The 21,372-nt window shown below is 43.8% G+C and overlaps 1 protein-coding gene across 1 annotated transcript in view; it reads right to left on the reverse strand.

Moving 5' to 3' along the window:
• LOC137428370 (EH domain-containing protein 1-like) overlaps positions 1-15,851 on the reverse strand; it is a 40,620-nt gene extending 24,769 nt beyond the window's left edge. The window contains exons 1-2 of the mRNA XM_078777422.1: positions 15,346-15,851; positions 12,988-13,085 (exon numbers count right to left, since the gene is read on the reverse strand). Of these exons, the coding sequence (XP_078633548.1) occupies positions 12,988-13,085; positions 15,346-15,752 (505 nt within the window). The 5' untranslated portion in view covers positions 15,753-15,851. The remainder of the gene's footprint in view (positions 1-12,987; positions 13,086-15,345) is intronic.
• Between the last annotated feature and the right edge of the window lie 5,521 nt (positions 15,852-21,372).

Raw genomic sequence — 21,372 nt, forward strand, 5'->3', positions numbered from 1 at the left:
AAGATGGAAAGAATAGGAACAATGAAATAAAGTAGGAGTGCATGGGGTTGTATTGAGGTCCAAATCAAGGCACGATGCTTAACAACTTCATCCTGTGTTCCCGAACCTGAGCCTTATTTGTGGATTACATGATTATATAATATACATTCATTCACTCATGTCTTTGTCTGCATGAAAGTCTTCATCGGGAATGCCTTTGAAAAAGCGGAGAACATTGTGTGCTGCATCCACAGCCACAACTACATTGTGTTGTTTTGTTATCAGATTCGACATTTTGTTCATCATCATCATCATCATCATCATCATCATCATCATCATCATCATCATTGTCATCGTCATCGTCATCGTCATCATCATCATCATCATCATCATCATCATCCACTATGCCCTATACAGAGTGTTGGTGTTCCCGAAGTAGTTCTGATTCTGATTTTTTTTTTTTTTTTTGTATACTGAATCGAGGCTCGTGAAAGAGCTAAAATATGATGTACCATACTCTGTTACAGTATTTGGTGCTGCCGAAGCAGTTCCGTTTCTGATGTACCACACTCTGTTACAGAGTGTTGGTGTTCCCGAAGCAGTTCCGATTCTGATTATGATGTACCATACTCTGTTACAGTGTTTGGTGCTGCCGAAGCAGTTCCGTTTCTGATGTACCACACTCTGTTACAGAGTGTTGGTGCTGCCAAAGCAGTTCTGATTCTGATGTACCATACTCTGTTGCAGAGTGTTGGTGCTGCCAAAGCAGTTCTGATTCTGATGTACCATACTCTGTTACAGACTGTTGGTGCTGCCGAAGCAGTTCTGATTCTGATGTACCATACTCTGTTACAGAGTGTTGGTGTTCACGAAGCAGTTCTGATTCTGATTATGATGTACCATACTCTGTTAGTGTTTGGTGCTGCCGAAGCTATTCTGATTATGATGTACCATACTCTGTTACAGAGTGTTGGTGGTGCCGAAGCTATTCTGATGTACCATACTCTGTTACAGAGTGTTGGTGCTGCCGAAGCTATTCTGATTCTGATTCTGATGTACCATACTCTGTTACAAAGTGTTGGTGCTGCCGAAGCTATTCTGATTCTGATTCTGATGTACCATACTCTGTTACAAAGTGTTGGTGCTGCCGAAGCTATTCTGATTCTGATTCTGATGTACCATACTCTGTTACAGAGTGTTGGTGCTGCCGAAGCTATTCTGATTCTGATTCTGATGTACCATACTCTGTTACAGTGTTTGGTGCTGCCGAAGCTATTCTGATTCTGATTCTGATGTACCATACTCTGTTACAAAGTGTTGGTGCTGCCGAAGCTATTCTGATTCTAATTCTGATGTACCATACTCTGTTACAGAGCGTTGGTGCTGCCGAAGCTATTCTGATTCTGATTTTGATGTACCACACTCTGTTACAGTGTTTGGTGCTGCCAAAGCTATTCTGATTCTGATGTACCATACTCTGTTACAGAGCGTTGGTGCTGCCGAAGCTATTCTGATTCTGATTCTGATGTACCATACTCCGTTACAGAGTGTTGGTGCTGCCGAAGGTATTCTGATTATGATGTACCACACTCTGTTACGCTTAATTGTGAAGGAGGTTGTTTGGGTTAGGAACATATACCAGTCCGGGAATATGAGTTGTGCTCATCTAACTGGGCGGCTGGAAGTGGGTCTCTCATTGGCCTTCCCTGGGTTTCCATGGTCGCCAGTGGTCCTCTTCCCCTTGGCCGGCAAATCCTATCCCTACTCCTGGTGGATTTCACTCCTAGTCTCATGCTCAGCTAATGGGGGCGAGACATGTCAGAACTCCACCATTCCTCACTCTCCTCAAGAACCTGATCCACCTGCAGACATGCAAAACCTCCCCACCCACAAACCTAACATACACACAAAACTCCTTCACTGGCTGCCATTCATTTGACCTACATCTGGCATACATAGTAGTTGGTTTCCTCACCTGTCATGGTCTGCTCACTAGACTAGACACAACCCAAATGATGTGTATTGAAATAAAGGATCAACATCACAGAACTACAATTTAACTCCTTCCAATTGGTCCACGTGCTGGCCCGCATGGTATATCTCTTGCCCGTCACCCATACCAATTCCCTAACTCACCTACATTCTCCCAAAGTAAAGTCTGGCGAGTCATGGCAGTGGGGAAAAGGCAAATTTAGCATCCATTCAATCAATCATTGGGAAAGTTTGTCAATACACCAGGATGTTGACCGCGAAAATTCGCGGTACGATTTAACTGAAATGTGTAAAGTGGTAAATGTGTGGTAAATGCAAGTGGTAAAGCATGTGGTGAGGTGGAAAGAACTGGGAAGTGGCCAGGTGCTGTGTGCAGGAAGGGTGTCGGAGTGAACTCCATTCAATGTACAAAGTGCGCTGAGTGGGTTCATCAAAAATGTAGTGGTCTGAGAGGGTCATTAACCAGTGTGGCAGCTACATTCAAATGTAAGGTGTGCACAGAGGGAGCTGCAGATGGAGGAAATGTTGAGTTGGATCTTGGACACGGCGTGAAGCTGGAAGGTGTGAAAACATTTTGTTACCTCGGAGACATGTTGAATGGAGAAGGTGGATCAGACTCGGCAACGGTTGCTGGAGTGAGATGTGCATGGAAGAAGTTTCGGGAACTGAGTGGCGTGCTGATGAGGAGGGGAGTGTCGTTGAAGCTGAAGGGAAAGGTGTATGCTGCATGTGTGAGAAGTGTTATGATTTATGGGAGCGAGACATGGGTAATGAACGTAGAGCAGCAACGAAGGCTGGAAAGGGTGGAAATGCGAATGTTTCGACGGATGTACGGAGTATCGTTGAGAGAGAGGAAGACAAATGATGAATTGCGAAAGATGATGGGAATAGAGCCTGTGATTGATGCTGTGAAGAGGAACAGGTTGAGATGGTTTGGTCATGTGCTGAGGAAGGATGAAAGTGACTGGTTGAGAAGAGTGATGGAAATGAATGTAGAAGGAAGTAGAGGACGGGGAAGACCGAGAAAGACTTGGCTAAAGATCGTGGAGGAAGAAATGCGGGCAAGGGGGTTAACAAGGAGAGATGCAGAAAATAGGGCAAAATGGAGAAGATTGTCATGGGGACGCTCTAGCAGGGAAAATGGCCTTAAAATGCCTGTTGTTGTTGTTGTTGTTGATTTAACTGCAATGGCGAATAATTTTCAAATTTCTACAAACATGCCAGGTCGATGCGTACTTGGTGGTTGTAGTAATACAAACTGAGATGGTTTCATGATACACCAATGGGTGTAGGGCAAGGCTGGCGACCGATCTCACCTCGCTAACACCCCTCTGTCCTCCCTTCACAGGGGTGGGATATCGACATGACACGGACATAGCACAACACAGTATGGACATGGCATGACACCATCATGGACACAACGGTGGGACACGGCAACTAGCCCATAACCGCATACAATAGATACCAATTGTGGCAACCTCTTAATGTACCGATTTGATTATGATGGGGTTTAATTTCGACCCATCGTGGTTTTTGAGTTGAATTGTGATGGTTATCTCGCACCAGAGCGTTTTGTTTGTTTTTGAAATAACCATGGAATGGTAATGACCATATACAACATCGTCAATAATGGAATGGCACGGAAGTGTAAAATAATGGACAAAAAGTTGCTTTTAATTTTATGATTTATGGAACTGCTGAATGATTTAGAAAAGTAACACATCGACAGATTACAAAGGGAGATTATTTATGTGACTAATAAAGGGAGGAATGGTGGGGGTGAGGGAGGAAAGTTTAATCGCTTCTGAATGTTTAATCTGCTTCAACACAGCAGGAGACTTCATTGTAAAGCCGATATATATATACATATACGATATATACAGTGCATTCAGAAAGTATTCAGACCCCTTCACTTTTTCACATTTTGTTATGTTGCAGCCTTTTGCTGAAATCGTTTAAATTCATTTTTCCCTTATCAATCTACACTCAATACCTCATAATGACAAAGAGAAAACAGGATTTTAGAAAGTTTTGCAATTTTTAAAACAGAAAAACTGAAATATCACATTGACATAAGTATTCATACCCTTTGCTATGACAATTGAAATTTAGCTCTGGTGCCTCCCATTTCTCTTAATCATCTTTGAGATGTTTCCTCACCTTGATTGGAGTCCACCTGTGGTAAATTCAATTGATTGGACATGATTTGGAAAGGCACACACCTGTCTATATAAGGTCTCACAGCTGACAATGCATATCAGAGCAAAAACCAAGCCATGAGGTTGAAGGAACTGCCTGCAGAGCTCTGACACAGGATTGTGTCGAGGCACAGATCTGGGGAAGCCTACAAAAAAAATCTCTGCTGCATTGAAGGTTCCCAAGAGCACAGTGGCCTCCATAATTCTTAAATGGAAAAAGTTTGGAACAACCAGGACTCTTCCTAGAGCTGGCCGCCCGGCCAAACTGAGCAATCGGGGGAGAAGGGCCTTGGTAAGAGAGGTGACCAAGAACCCGATGGTCACTCTGGCTGAGCTCCAGAGATCCTGTGTAGAGATGGGAGAAACTTCCAGAAGGACAACCATCACTGCAACACTCCACCGATCTGGGCTTTATGGCAGAGTGGCCAGACGGAAGCCTCTCTTCAGTGAAAGACACAGGAAAGGCCACAGAATCTTGTTTCTCACAGCCTGAGAGTCCTTTAGGTGCTTTTTTGCAAACTCCAAGCGGGCCTTACATATATATGAGTGTATATACATATACATATACGATATTATATGCATGTACAATGTACATTTACGAGGTTGATAAAATGTGACATGTCTCTCTATTCGTGGAAAAGTGTCCTGCAAATTTGCCGGTTTTTTCTATTCGCGGCTGTGTTCCGCAAAATCGCAGGGTTTTTTCCCCTATTTGCAGCTGTGTTCCGCAAAATCGCGGTTTTTCCCCCTATTCGCGGCTGTTGTCTGCGAACTCGCGGGTTTTTCTATTCGTGGCTGTGTTCCGCAAAATCGCGGGGTTTTTTCCCCTATTTGCGGCTGTGGACGTAAAATCGCGGTCCCCCCCCCCCCCCCCCCTATTCATGGCCATGCTCCTTAAATTTGCGGGTTGTCTCTATTCGCAGCCATGTTCTGCAAAATCGGTTTTTTCCCCCTATTTGCGGTTGTGTTCCACAAAATCACGGGTTTTTTTCCCCTATTCGCGGCCATGTTCCGCAAAATCGTTTCCCCCCACCCCCCTATTCACGGCCATGTCCCGCAAATTTGCGGGTTTTTTCTATTCGCGGCAGTTTTCCGCAAAATCGTGGGGGTTTTTTCCCCCTATTCGTGGCCGTGTTCCACGAATTCGCGGGTTTTTTCTATTCGCGGCCATGTTCCGCAAAATCGCCGTTTTTTTCGATTCATGGCCGTGTTCCGCAAAATCGCGGTTTTACTTCCCTATCCGCGTGTCCCGCAAAATCGCGGTTGTTCCCCCCCCTATTCGCGGCCGTGTTCCGCAAAATCGCGGGTCCCCCCCTCCCACCCTATTCGAGGCCGTGTTCCGTGAATTGGCAGGTTTTTCAGGGGCGCCAAAAAAAATTCACGAACGTTAGCTTGACACATTTATAAAACCCATCTTTCACCAGCCATGTATCTGGCGTCCTAACCAAGCACGTCCTCACCAAGCATATCAGCATCCTCACCAAGCAACTGGACATACATACGCAAAAACACATCTTTGAGCCGCGAGCATGACTTGCTTCTGCGGCTGCTAGCTTGACACATTTATAAAACCCCTTACCCCGCTCCCCTTATTATATACTTTGTGTGTCTGTTTTGATTTTTTGTGTGATAAATGTTAGCTCTTTTACGAGCCTCGGTCCTGCATACAAAAAAAACCCCCCATCTTTCACCAGCCATGTGTAAAGCAGCTGGACGTACGTACGCAAAAAACCATCTACGAGCCGCGAGCATGACCTGCTTACACATTCACTGCTGTGATTTGCGTTTTCATGGCTTTCGCTGCCGCAAATTTTAGCCGGACTACAATGAAGAGCTTCGCGGGATGTTCCGCCAGCTACGAAAACAAGCCAGCTCTTCAGCCCTGCTCCCAACACCTCAAGACCATTAACACCCTCTCCTGCCGCCCTCTCAGCGTCCTCACCAGCATACTCACCAGCGTTCTCACCTTCTCCTACCTCTCCTGGCTCTCCTTTTATGCACGATTTTGCTGCACCATCATTTGGGTCACGCTCAAAGTTCGAGGAATTCATGGGATTTTAATTCATCATCATCATCATCATTTGAAAGTTGTGTGTTTGTAAAATAAAAAATGTAAACGGTACATAATGGTGTTGTTTTTTTAACTTTCACAGTGCGGTATGGTTAAGCTGGTTTAGCACTTTTAATGAACTGCAAGCACATTCCTTCAATAAATTGGAAATGGTACCTGGTGTTGTCGTTTTTTAAAATTTGTAAGCATTTTTGTGAAACTGTAATCATGTGCATTTGCGGTCGAAAACATTTTAAACTTTAAAAATTTCCTTTATGAAGCAAGAACTGCCAGGAACCTATGACGTATCTCCCTTTTCCCCATTGAAACAATGCCGCGGCATACATTCACGGGATCTTCATCGACCTCCGCGGATTTTCATCGACCTCCGCGGATTTTCATCGACATCCGTGGATTTTCATCGACCTTCGCGAATTTTCATCGACCTTTCTCGGATTTTCATCGACCTTCGCGGGTGTTGGCTCAGCATTTCCAGGACTTTCATTGACCTTCGCGGATTATCGTCGACATTCTCGGGATTTGCCTCACCATTTTCAGATTTTGCCTTGCCATTCGCGGTTTGTTCCTCTCTATTCACGGATTTTTGCGACTCGGGAGCCTACCCCCCCCCCCCCTTTTCCATTGAAACAATGTCCCCCTATTCACGGTTTTGCAATTCGCGGGATTTTTCAGGAACATATCCCCCCAGCGAATAGTAGGGTCCCACGGTAAATAAATATATATATATATATGTATATATATATATCTATCTATCTATAATTCCAGTAATCTCTGTCTGTACGTTTGTACGTTTGTACGTCTGTACGTCTGTTTGTCTGTGACCGCTGTTTCTCGACAACCACGGGTCCGATATACTTTTAACTTGCCAGGTATATTGCTGGGGACCCGAGGATGTGCCTTTTCAAGGTTTCATATTAATCGGACAATTACTTACCGAGCTATGTCCAAAAAACGATTCAACCAATCAGAGAGCAGCGAACGATCGCGTGTGCCGAACGTGGCGGACACACTCTGCCTCGGATGGCACATTTGACAGCGTATTCATTTATTTCACGTTGGAAAACTATGTTGCCGTTAAACTATGTTTTAATAAAGTTTTAAAACTAATAAAAACGAATTTGCGATTCATTCGCTTTCCTGCGCGTTTGTGCACGCGATGGCGATTGCTTTACCAAACTCCGGAAGCCGTTCGCTTTGGACCAAACCATTTCATGTAAATAGAGGGGGGGGATATAATTTTAGATATAGATATAGTACGGGCAATGCCCTAGTATATATAAAGTAGAGTTGGCCTCTGTGTCTGTATCCTGATCTATGTGTGATCTCTAAGATCTCGAGAACCCGTGGACGGATTTGCGAGCGGAAAGTACTGTTCGACTCGGGATGGTCCCAGGAATGTCACGGAGACATAAAAATTTAAAAAATTTCGGGTTTTAAAATTAGCGTATTACGCATAATTAGCACTAGCAGAAGAGAGAGGGATTCGAAGGGAGGGAGCGCAGCGCTTCTAGCGCTTCTGACTACAGCACACCTTAAAATTAAAAAAACTTCGGGTTTTAAAATTAGTGTGTTACGCGTAATTAGCGCTAGCAGAAGAGAGAGGGATTCGAAGGGAGGGAGCGCAGCGCTTCTAGCGCTTCTGACTACAGCACACCTTAAAATTAAAAAAACTTCGGGTTTTAAAATTAGTGTGTTACGCGTAATTAGCGCTAGCAGAAGAGGGAGGGAATCTAAGGGAGGGAGCGCAGTGCTCCCTCCAGCGCTTCTGTTAGCGTAATTAGCGTATTTCGGAACGTTAATTTTTCAACTTCATTATTCGGAATCAGTACGTCCCAGAGAACCTTCGTAACGTTAATTTTTCAACTTCATCCGATTGACATGGGACCAACGGCATGTGACAAAGAGTGAAACATACAGGCTACATTTATTTGACGACAATGAGTTCCGACTTCCGACCTCGGTGGGATGACAGGCTGAGTCAACCCCCCTGGTGTGAAGGGGGGAGGAGGAGGGGAGGGGGAAGAGAAGGGGAGGGGAACGAGGGGGAAGGGGATGGGAGGGGGGAGGGGGAGGGGGAGGGGGGGGAGGGGGAAGGGGGAGGGGGTAGGGGAGGTGGGGAGGGGAAGGGGAGGGGGAGGGGAAAGGGGGGGAGGGGGGAGGGGAGGGGCCCTTCTTCCCCTGGGGCACCCCCCCCGCACCCTTCCCTCCACCCCTTCCCACCTCCCCCCTCTCCCACCCTTCCCCCTCCCCCCCCCATTCCCCTCCCCTCCTCTTCCCCCTCCCCCTCCTCCTCCCCGCTTCCCCTCTCCCCCACCCCCTCCCCCCCCGTTCCCCTCCCTCCCCTCCTCTTCCCCCTCCCCTCCTCCTCCCACTCCCGTGCAAAGGCCGGGTACCTCTGCTAGTATATATATATATATATATATATATATATATATATATATATATATATATGTATGTATTGTCGCGTGATTGCCCCTCGGTTAAGACCGGGAATCGCGGATGGCCAAAACGGGCTTAATGAGGTGACATTCAATGGCGGACTTGCAATACACGCGCGGGAGGAAGAAGGAAAGAGGAAGAAATGGCGAGATTTACCTGACGGTCCCGCGCGCGTCTTCAACCTGAGGGAAATAATTCCAACCGAACACGGATTTCGAATAGAAAGGGAAAATAATAAAAAGGTTTATTTACATTTTACAAGAACTATTTGGACAAGGAAACGCGACGATAAAAACTAAATCCTAAATTTGGACGTCCCCACACAGACTTCGGATACAAAGATTTCTTTATAAAAGTCACTTTATAAAAGGATACAAAGTCACACAGATTTCGGATACAAAGATCCCCACACAGATTTCTTTCACGAGCCTCGTTGCAGTATACAAAAAAACAAAAAAAAAAACTTCGGATACTTTGCCCCCCCCCCCCCCCCCCCCATCCTCCCCACCTCCCAGAGATGTATATGCAGTATATCTCTCCCCTTCCCATTCCTTTCCCGTTAAGTCCCGCAAGACCCTTAAGACCACAAGGACCCAAAATACCCCAAAGACCCAAAATATGCAGAAGACCACTGAAGACCCAAAAGACCCCGAAGATCCAAAAGGCATAGAAGACCCAAAAGAACCAGAGGACTCACAAGACCCGAAAGACCCTTTAGACCCATTGCACCAGCTTTGACCCTTGACCATTTAGGTCTTTAGACCACTTGGACCTTTTTAGATTACAAATAAATAATATCACCAATATTACAAATACATTTGTACAAAAGAAATATTCGTATTAGGATTGGTCATGACAACACAGCAACTCAAGTTCAGTCAGGTCATTATCCTCAGTTAGAACAAGCCTTTGCAGCGACATGAGGTGAGGCGAGCGTAGCGAGCTGATCCACGTTAGTATATATAAATGCAAGTTGCCTGATTTCGTCTGATCGGGGTAAAGATCATAACCACAGCACATACAATACTGAATGATACATCATTTAAAAGCTCTTGGGTCCATACAGTGCAGGGGGGTTGGGGAGGGGCAGGTTTACAAATATAAATATTTATGCAATGCCAAGTTATTTGCACATTTCTTGCGCATGTGGTGTATATACTCAGAGTCGTTGGTTCGGACACGTACAATAAGTTAAAAGAAAACTTTTCTGCCAAAAGGAACAACCTCAACCAACTTAGTCAATTCTGTCAATGTATCGTTACATTTTCATCGATTTACGTTACTGAGAAATCTTAACAGTTAATGACTATTATGCTTTTAAAGAAAAATATTGAAGAAAAAAAAAAAAACGATTTTGATTTCACTTATCAACTAGTTAGCTTGCAAATGGAAACTAGGTCTCCATTACTAATGCTTCCACTATATTTTCATTAATATGTGAGGCATACAAAACAAAAGAATGCTCTGACAATTCCTTGTGTGAGTGGAAGCACAAAGTTTCACGGGTGGTGTATAATCTCAGTGTGGCTGGTTCGCTACCGTCCTGGAAGAAGAAAAACACTCCTGTCAATTCTGTCAACATATAATTACCTTTCTGTCGAGTTACTTCATCGAGAAACCTCTGCAGTCTTAACAGTGAGTTGCTATTGTGCTATCAAAGGATATTCATAACAAAGTCCATAAAGATGCCACACTCGATTTGAAATGATTTTCCCTCAAAAAGTGGAACCTGGGACTCCTTATTGTTGCTTATGAACATGTGAGGTGTACTTGTGTCGGGAACGAATTCCCTTACAAACGAAACCTCAGACTCCTTACTAACGCTTCCAGTGTCTTTTCATGTACATGTCATCAGCGTGTGTGCCTGTCTATCTATCTATGTGTCTATCTATCTGTGTGTCTCCCTATGTATCGCTGTGTCTGTCTGACTATCGATGCATGTTTGTCTGTCTACATATTGCTTGGTGTCTGTCTATCTATCTATCAATCTATCGGTGTTTGTGTGCATCTATCTATCTGTGTGTGACTGTCTACCTATCTGTCTATCTGTGTTTGTCTATCTACATATATCCATCTATCTATGTGTCTCTGTCTATTATATCTATCTCTGTGTGTATCTGTCGATCTATCTGTATGTCTGTCTATCTATGTGTCTGTGTGTATTTGTCTGTCTATCTTTATGTCCCTCTCCCTCCTAGAGGCCCTCTGCCTCCCACACATCTCCCGATGTCCCTGTCCTCAAATGTTGTGTTTGTGCGCTTCCTCCCCTTCTCTCCCCATCTTGTCGACCGCTCCCCTTTTTATATACTTTGTTTATTTGTTTGTTTGATTTGTTTGTTTGATAAATGTTAGCTCTTTCACGAGCCTCGACTGTATACAAAAAAATAAAAATAAAAAATGTCTGTCTATCTATGTGTCCGTTTGTATGTTTGTCTATCTTATGTATCTACCTGTCTGTCTGTCTGACAGTCTGTGTGTTGTAAGAATGCCCTTATTGTCTGTGTATCTATATATCTGATGTAAGAATGTGTGACTGATGTAAGAAGGCGCTTTTGCTTTTATGAAGGGAGGAGAAGGGGATAGAGTGAGCAAAGATAGACAGAGGAGGGTGGGGGGCTTTTGCTGAGGTGAGAGGATGGATGTTGGGGGATAGAGTGAGCAAAGATAGACAGAGGAGGGTGGGGGCTTTTGCTGAGGTGAGAGGATGGATGTTGTGGAGGAGTTTAGGTGTTGTGGTGGGGAGGGGGTTTCAAGGCTTGGAGTGTGGAGGGCAGGAGCGGGATTGAAGCCTTCAGGTTGGGAGGGGAAGGTCGAGGACTTGGAGTTTGGGAGCGGGGCTTGAAGAAGAAAGGGGTACTGAGGACTTCAAGTCACATTTTACATTACGCCCAATTTCCACAGGTCCCTGCCATTATGCCGTCAAAGGACATTCCTGTCAAGCTCCCTAAATATTCCACACTCCAATGGGAACTAATTCATTTGGAACAGCCCAGTAGAACCGGGTTATCTGCTGCCATTTGTATACTGTATATATATATATATATATATATATATATATATATATATATATATATATATATATATATATATATATATATATATATATATATATACTGTATATATATATATACTGTATATATATATATATATATATACTGTATATATATATATATATATATACTGTATATATATATATATATATATATATATATATATATATATATATATATATATATATATATATATATATATATATATATATATATATATATATATATATATATATATATATATAACTGTGAGAAATAGCAGAAACTCCACAATACCAGCAGAGGGCCACATTTGTATTAAATAAATAATCAGAATAAATTAAATAAGTTACGGACGTAGCTTCAAGACGATATTTTATTTTCGACAAGCTTTCGGCCAAAGACACACAAGCTTTTTTTTAGTAGCCATTTCAGTAATGAAGAAGGCCGATTTGGCCGAGAGATATATATATATATATAGACATACAACACATGACGCATGTTGCCCTCCTCTTTTCTCTTCTCCATAACCTTATGAAGAAAGAACTTACTTCGTACTGATTGTTTTGTTGCTCTTGTTTTTCATTTTCTCTTGTTTCAGAGTCCACTGAAGGAATTTTGTCACACGAGTCGAGATTTGCACTCGTAGTTTGAATCCTGCAGTGAAGCACCTCGCAGTGTTGAGGAGTGGTGTTAATGAAATTTGCAAGATGCAGCATTTAGTACCCAGGTGTCAAGAGAGCACAACTCCCACCAATTTCCACCTCCTCTCACGTCCGATAAACATTGTGGTTGACAAGACATGAAAATGAAAACCCAAGAGTTTAGAAAATTCATCCACATCCTCCAAGTTTATCTTTGTCCAATCTTTGTGTTTGTCAAAGAGCATGGGTCTAAACGGCAAGTGAGTGAGGCAGAACCATGTGTCTGATGCAGATATCGATCATCTTGTGATCTCCATTGCCAAGATTGTGATTGCCAGTGTTTTTTTTTTGTTTTTTTTTGTGATCTCCATCGCCAAGGACCACTACTTAAAAGGGGTAGTGTGCATTGGCCAGGTGCATTTTCACAAGTTCAAATTAATACCACTTATCGGCAGCACTGTTTTGGACTCTTGATGTCCTCATCAGGAAGACAACTGGTGTGTTCGTGGTGCAGCCGACACATCACGACTAGTTAGAGGAAAATATATCCGTAACCGACTACCGATGTTTGATATAATCGTGCAGGACTCAAACCTCATACCAGCAGTTATGGAAAAGTGAATGGCATGACGTACCTCGTGGAGAATTTGGGCCATCTCCCGCCACAATTCCAGGTGTATCCACAAACGTGATGTCCTTGAGCACTGAACATGGCAACTGAGCACACACCAACCTGCCATGGGCATTGTATATTAATGATAACAATAGGTATAATAATATAAATAAATTATTAAATGTCTGAGCCTAATAGATAAAGGTGGTTATTACTTTTGACATTGGATCAGCAACATATGTGGGTTTCTTTACTGCAGATTGTCATACAGCCTTAAATTTACCTTTATATATATATATATATATATATACACACACATAATTATATTGCTTTACATAAGGTGCAACAAGACAGGTCATCTTAGGGGAATTGCCTTGGAAAGAGAACATGGAGGAGGTGCACGAGAGGAAGAGAGGAAAGTACAGTGAGCTGGAGGCAGAGTATCGGGAGAAGGGTTGGCGAGTTTCTTGTAAGCCATTTGAGGTGGGGTCGTCGTCGTCGTCGTCGTATGGGAGCATGCGCTGGATCAGCACGTTGCGTCCTTGGATGACACCTCAACGCCATCCCGACACACACCATTGTGTGTGTTATAGAATGAGGTGTTTTTCAAGGGCCAGAGTGCAAATCCTGCCACCAACCTCCTTGAGATATATATATACATATATATATATATACATATATATATATATATATATATATATATATATATATATATATATATATACATGTCTGCACATGTATATATGTCTGTATTTATATACGTATATACAGTCACGTGAAAAAGTAAGTACACCCTTGGCTCTAATAGGTGGTATTTCCCCCTTTGGCAGAAACAACCTCAAGTTGGCGTTTCTTATAACTGTCTACCAGTCTCTGACATCAACTGGGAGAAATGTTTGCCCACTCCTCCATGCAGAATTCTTTCAGCTGTGCGATGTTTGAGGGGTTTCTTGCATGCACAGCTCGTTTCAAATCCCCCCACAACATATCGAAAGGATTTAGATCCGGGCTTTGACTTGGCCATTCCAGAACCCTCCATTTTTTTCTTTTCATCCATTCCTTGGTGGATTTACTGGTATGTTTAGGGTCATTGTCATGTTGGAAGGTCCACCTTCAGTTGAGCTTCAACTCTCTGACAGATGGCCTCACATTGTCCTCAAGCACCCTCTGGTACAATGAAGAATTCATAGTGGATTCTATGATGGTGAGCTGCCCAGGCCCTGATGCAGCAAAGCTGCCCCAAACCATAATATTTCCACCACCATGCTTTACAGTTGGTATCAGGTTCTTGTGGTCAAATGCTGTCTTTGGTTTTTGCCAAACATGTCTTCTGGTACTGTGGCCAAATAGCCCTACCTTTGACTCATCTGTCCAGAGCACATTGTTCCAGAAGTGCTGGTCTTTGCCTGGGTGTTCATTGGCAAACTTTAGTCTTGCCCTGATGTTCTTTCTGGACAGCAAAGGTTTCCTCCTGGCACACCTCCCATTTCGATCAAATTTGTGCAGCCTCTTTCTAATGGTAGACTCGTGCACTTTGACATCAACAGTGGCAAGAGCTACCTGTAGATCCCGTGATGACATTCTGGGGTTCTTTGAGACTTCTTTCAGCATCTTGCGGTCTGCTCTCCTGCTGAACTTGCTGGGGCAGCCTGGCCTGAACAAGTTGGCAGTTGTTTGGAATCTTCTCCACTTGTAGATGATCTTCCGGACAGTCGAATGATTGATTTCAAATTGTTTGGAGATCTTTTTAAATCCCTTCCCAGACTCGTAGGCATCTATAACCTTCTTTCTGAAGGCCTCAGAGAGCTCTTTTGATCGAGGCATGGTGACGTCGCACACTTCACCAACAAAGAGCAAACCAAACTAAATGTCAGAGGTTTAAATAAGACAGGTTCCTCCAAGATCCTCTCTAACGATATTCTAATCATTTGCACGTGAGCTGGTGCACCTGATTCTAATTTTAGGTATTTGAAGTAGTGATAAATGTAGGGGTGTACTAACTTTTTCCACATGTGAAATTTGCATTTATGTTTATTTAAATTATACAATGGACTACAAAATGTAAATGTTTCATGATATTTGTTATATTATATCACCTTTATCTTTCAATATTGTTGAAATGAAGATCAAATAGCTGTATGTTGAAATATGTTGAAAAAGTCAAAACTTTACATGGGGTGTACTTACTTTTTCACGTGACTGTATATATATATATAGATACTTATGTATTTACTACGATGAAAACTTTCAACTAATTGATGATCATCTTATTTTCTTGTCTGAAACCTGAATCATTTTCATTTAATTTGTCATCATTATCATATACTTCAATATTTCTCTCTCCATAAGCTCCTTTTCTTTTCCTCTTCTTGCTGGGTACCTGTTGAGAAATGCACTCCCAAACGAGCCAAGAGAAGCAAGTGGGAGGCTCGGGTCCAACACTACCGTGTGTCCTGGTAGAATAACGGCTCTGGGGCCTTGGCTCACGATGGTCACCGCATCCGTCCCATGACCTGGCGCTACCCGCAGACCCGGATAGTCCTCTTGCAAAAGATAACGTAGAAGCGAGGTCTTTCCAGCTCCAGGTGGTCCGAGAAGCAGCACAAGTGACTTGGACCCAAAGTCTGCTTGGCGCAGGGAGGGTCCGTGGAATGCATGGAAAGAACTAGCTTCTTCTAGCGGCAGGAGCTTTTCCTGATATAGCGACCACAATGACTCCTGGAAGGAGGGTCCACAAGCTCCTTGTTTGTCTCTTGCTGCGTCACCTGGATTTTTACGGCCCCACATGATCAGATGGTAGTGTGAAAATCTTTTGCTGGGTATAGTTTCTCGTTCTGATCTCAATTTCCGTACAGAGATGAGGATGAGCTTCAAAGGTTCGTCAAAGTTCTCTCACCAGCTGTTCTTTGAACCTTTTATGAAACAAGGGAGGAGTATGGGAGGGGGAGAGGAGGTGCTCTGTTATTGCAACATAAGGGTGTGGTGGTACAACATTGGGCAACACATGTGTATTATTACAACTTTAATATAAATGAAGTACCGGTAATAGATAACTGAAATTGTGCTTTCCACTTTTCGAATGTGACCCTCATCTAGGAATGATCAGAAAGTTGATAGCTTGGCATATCACGCTCGTGGTCCGATATCTTAATAATATTTTTGGATGGTGTGACTAAAGATTCCATGTACTGTGATTGAAATGAACGAAACATTTTTCAAACTGGTGATCAACAATAACAATAATCCACTTTGCATTAATTTTGTTATTCATTCTTCTTAATGGTGCAGTACTTCATAATTTCTACTTTTCACATTTTGAAAATCAAAAATGGCAGTAAATGTTGAATTCTTCATTAATGTTCATTTGAAATGTTCAAAGATATGATTTTTTTTTTTTGCCTCCAGGCCGTCTGTTGGTGTATCATCTTCTTTTCTGTGAGTCGGTTTTTTGCTGTCTTTTATCTGTTTTGTTTCCGGGTAAGTTTTTAAAATAACTGACATTTTCTTTTCAATTGCCTGTTTCAACTTCACCATCAAAATGTATAATATTGTTATGTCGGTGGGGGTAGTGATATGTAGAGCCAGATATATCTGTATAGATAACGTGCTTCGTCTGTCGCGGTAAGGAATCTACCTTGTAATAAGTTTCATGTGTTGGCGTTTTGTCGGTTAAGAGTATACCTGTGAACATACCAGGATGTTTGAGTGTTAAGTAGCGTAGGGATTAAAAGATAACGCCCCTGTGTGTCCAACCTGGTCAGCCAAACATTTGTCCCTTATGGCAATGCACACCTGTAGACACCATAGATAGGTCCCTAGTGCAACACTAAATAACTCCCTTCACTGACATGACTGTAAAAGACGAACAGGCAAGGAAACCAAGCCAAGACACCGCCGATGATGGCCGCCGCCAATTACACCTCCGACAGGCCTAACCACCTCGAGTGCCACGTGCTATGACCACGGAGCAGGGAATGAATGCAGGGGCGGCGCGGTAGGCGCGGACCTCCAGCCGGCGAGTCAGTGGAGGGCGCTGATTTGGCTAGTGCGCCAAGGCTGACGTGACGTCACCAGCAAGGTTATTTAAGGGAGGGCCGAACGCCATGTTGGGAGGGAGGTAGTTGGTCTCTCTTGAGCCTCTTGGGTTTTGCAGTCCTCTGGTCCTCTTGCGACTGGCAGTCTCTGGCGGCTCTTGCGTTTCTGTGGTTCGTGCTCTTGTTTGCGCAGCTAGCCCTTTTGGACATCCAGCGCTTCGTCTTGCGCAGCCCGAGTTGAGTTGAGTTGAGTCATAGCCTGAGTGGAGTTCGCTGGCTTCTGGCACGTTTGCTTCGGGAGAGCTGACTGGGACTTGGCAGGCCGATTGTGTGGGAAGATCGACCTCGTTGGAGCCGCTAGCCTGCGTTGGACGCACGGTGCTTTTCCTGCTGTAGGACCTTGTGGTGCTTGGAGCGGTGCTCAGTGCTGTGGTGCTGGAGTGTGGGACCTTGTGGGCGCATCGGGGCCGAACGGAGCCATGTTGGACGGCGGACAAGACAAGGCGACAGGACCAGATAAGGCCGCACGCACCATTTTACACACCACGACGAGACAATTCTTTTCATAACTCATCCTCCTTTGTTCGTTTCTGAGGATCCCAATGTGGTATGTGGGATCCCCATTTAGTTGCATTATTTGATTTTATCGTCGAGTTTCTCTGTCCCAATTCTTATTTGTAATAAACCCTTGTATTATTTTCCTTTCCCATTCAAAACCTGTGCCCGCTTGAGTTGATGGTCTCTACAGGATCGGAGTGTCACAGTTAAGCGCTTGTGCAGCCTCCATTTTCCTTCTTCCTCCCGTGCGACATAGTAAATCCGTGTTTGGTTGTTGCCTCCAATTAACCATTTAGGCCTATCCGCGACCTTCTGGTGTTAACCGGGAGTCGCACGACAATATGCTTGTTGTGTTTTCTATTTTTCCGACTATTAAAAAAAAAAAAAAACACAACCAGGGTCCATAAACCCGTATCCATAAAACCCGTATAAAACTACGTATCTACCAGTAATCTCTGTCTGTACGTTTGTACGTTTGTACGTTTGTACGTTTGTACGTTTGTCTGTGACCGCTGTTTCTCGACAACCACGGGTCCGATATACTTTTAACTTGCCAGGTATATTGCTGGGGACCCGAGGATGTGCCTTTTCAAGGTTTCATATTAATCGGACAATTACTTACCGAGCTATGTCCAAAAAACGATTCAACCAATCAGAGAGCAGCGAACGATCGCGTGTGCCGAACGTGGCGGGCACACTCTGCCTCGGATGGCACATTTGAGAGCGTATTCATTTATTTCACGTTTGCAAACTATGTTGGCGTTAAACTATGTTTTACAACTAATAAAAACGAATTTGCGATTCATTCGCTTTCCTGCGCGTTTGTGTACGCGATGGCGATTTCTTTACCAAACTCCGGAAGCCGTTCGCTTTGGACCGAACCATTGCATGTAAATAGAGGGGGGGGGATTGTCACCACTCGCAAGCCGTTCGCTTTGGACCAAACCATTTCATGTAAATAGAGGGGGGGGGATATAATTTTAGATATAGATATAGTACGGGCAATGCCCTAGTCTATCTATAATTCCAGTAATCTCTGTGTGTATGTATGTATGTATGTATGTATGTATGTATGTATGTCTGTATGTCTGTGACCGCTGTTTCTCGACAACCACGGGTCCGATATACTTTAAACTTGCCAGGTATATTGCTGGGGACCCGAGGATGTGCCTTTTCAAGGTTTCATATTAATCGGACAAGTAGTTAGCGAGCTATGTCCAAAAAACGATTCAACCAATCAGAGAGCAGCGAGCTATCACGTGTGCCGAACGTGGCGAACAGACTCTGCCTCGGACGGCACATTTGAGAGCGTATTCATTTATTTCACGTTGGCAAACTATGTTGGCGTTAAACTATGTTTTAAAACTAATTAAAACTACTTTGCGATTCTTTCGCTTTCCTGCGCGTTTGTGCACGCTATGGCGATTTCTTTACCAAACTCCGCAAGCCGTTCGCTTTGGACCAAACCATTTCATGTAAATAGAGGGGGGGGGGGATTGTCACCGTACTCGCAAGCCGTTCGCTTTGGACCAAACCATTTCATGTAAATAGAGGGGGGGGGGATTGTCACCGTACTCGCAAGCCGTTCGCTTTGGACCAAACCATTTCATGTAAATAGAGGGGGGGGGATATAATTTTAGATATATATATAGTACGGGCATGCCCTAGTATAAAACAATGTCAGTTTGTGTGTTTGTACAGATGTCTGTCCCCCTTCATAAAGGTAGGTTTTTAAGGCCAATCATTGAACATGAATGTGTGTTCATGACTCTGTTTTTGAGGATAAAACAAATTCGAATTTTTTTTTCCCATAAAAGACTAATTATTCTATTGGAATCTATTGGAATTGTAGACGGTGGTTTACAGACGGAGCCTCAGGGGCGGTGTACTGAAGCGTTTAAAAAAAAAAATAAAAAAATACAAGACTCAGGGAGGTGAAATTCGCTGCACGTGATATTCAATGCACGCAGAGTAAAACGAGTATTCATTTCCATCCGTAGGATGTCAAATAAAGAAAGAAGATATAAGCACACCTGACACTAAGCTGAGGTTGCACCATCAAATAAAATGACATTCCAATCCATCATATTTGATGGCTTTTTTTTTTACTAGTTTCATTATAAAGGCCTTCGTCTGAGGAGCTCAGCTTATATGTTTTATTTTTCCATTACGAATGACCTTATATGTTTTTTTGTTTTTTTAATAGTTTGGCTTACTTATACGCTGCTTTGCTGAAGAATCGCGAGATGACGGAATTCCGCGTGATTGTGAAAAAAACATAAACAAATGCTTACAAAAACTCTGTATCTGAACAAATTATTTGAGCCTCCCCCTATAGCATTTATTTATGGCTTTTTTTTTTTTTTTTTTTTTTTTTTGTATACAAGATCGAGGCTCGTGAAAGAGCGAACATTAATCACACAGAAAGACAAACAGACACATAAAACAAATAACATCGGGAGCGGTAGACAAGATGGGGAGAGAGGGGGAAGGACACAAAACAACATTTGAGAGCAGGGACCGAGAGACATGGAGACATCGAGAGATCTGTGGGAGGGAGAGGGCTTTGGGGGGGGAGGCATGTGAAGGGGGGGAGGCATGTGAAGGGGGGGAGGCATGTGAAGGGGGGGGGGGTGGGAGAGGTATAAACATATGGACACTGCCAGGATTTCCAGGAAATAAGTTGGAATTTCAAACAAGGTGGATCTGGGGTGAATTAGTGGGGGTAGAAAAGATCAAGGTTATGGATGGGGGAAGATAAGAGATGGTGGTGAACAGCTGTTTTAAAGACCTGGAGGGAGGAGAGGGATTGAAGGGAGTGTGGGAGTTTGTTCCACAGGCGGGAGAAAAGAGGAATGAAAGAGTGAAGGTGAGCAGAGAGCCGAGATTTCGGCAGTTTAACCATCAGAGGGTTGCTGGCAGATCTTGTGCGACCTGTAGGAATATTTGGGGGACAGAGCACAGAGAGAGCTGGGGGAGCAAGGCCGGAGAGGAGTCGGTAGAAGACAGAAAGACCACCTACCTGCCTGCGGTGAGTGAGTGAAAGGCCCTCAGAGATAGCTTCATCGCGGGAGATTCCAATGATTTTGAAAGCTTTGGATTCAACAGCGTGAAGCCGAGCCAGGTGTGAGGCAGGAGCACCAGCCCATAGGGGAGAACAGTATTCCATTGAGCTGCGGATGAAAGCCTTGTAAGTGGTGAGGAGCTCAGGTGTGCCGGGGAAGGACTTCGCACGACGGAGGATGTCCAGTCGGCGACTGGCTTTGGAGGCCAGCTTGGAAATGTGGTTTTCCCAAGAAAGATCATGGCAGATAGTGAGACCCAAAAGCTTGAGTGACAGAACTTCTTGGAGAGGATTGTTGAGAAAGTAGATGGGAGGGTTGTCCAGTCGATCTTTTCGGAGAGACATAGTAAGAGAGTGAGATTTGGCAGGATTGAAAGACATGTTCCACTTGTTTGACCAGTCTGTGATTTTGTCCAGGTCTTCAGAGAGTGAGGAGGCTGCAGACTGCCGATCTGAGGGAAGAGGAATGGAGCGGCAGAGAGTGGAGTCATCAGCAAAGAGATAGAGAGGATTTTCCAGAGAGTCAGAGAGATCATTGATAAAGACCAGAAAAAGCACAGGGCCCAGCACACTTCCTTGGGGAACTCCAGCCTGAACAGGAAGGGGAGATGAGAGAAATCCATTCAGGGCCACACGTTGACTACGACCAGAGAGGAAGTCCGCAAGCCATGCATGGAGATTTCATGGAGATTTCATGGAGCTTTATTGCTATTGCTGGGATTGTTTCTACAATTAACGGCCCCAATTTTTA

The sequence above is a fragment of the Myxine glutinosa genome, chromosome 5 (assembly GCF_964187855.1).
Source record: "Myxine glutinosa chromosome 5, kmMyxGlut1.1, whole genome shotgun sequence".
Taxonomy (NCBI): domain Eukaryota; kingdom Metazoa; phylum Chordata; class Myxini; order Myxiniformes; family Myxinidae; genus Myxine; species Myxine glutinosa.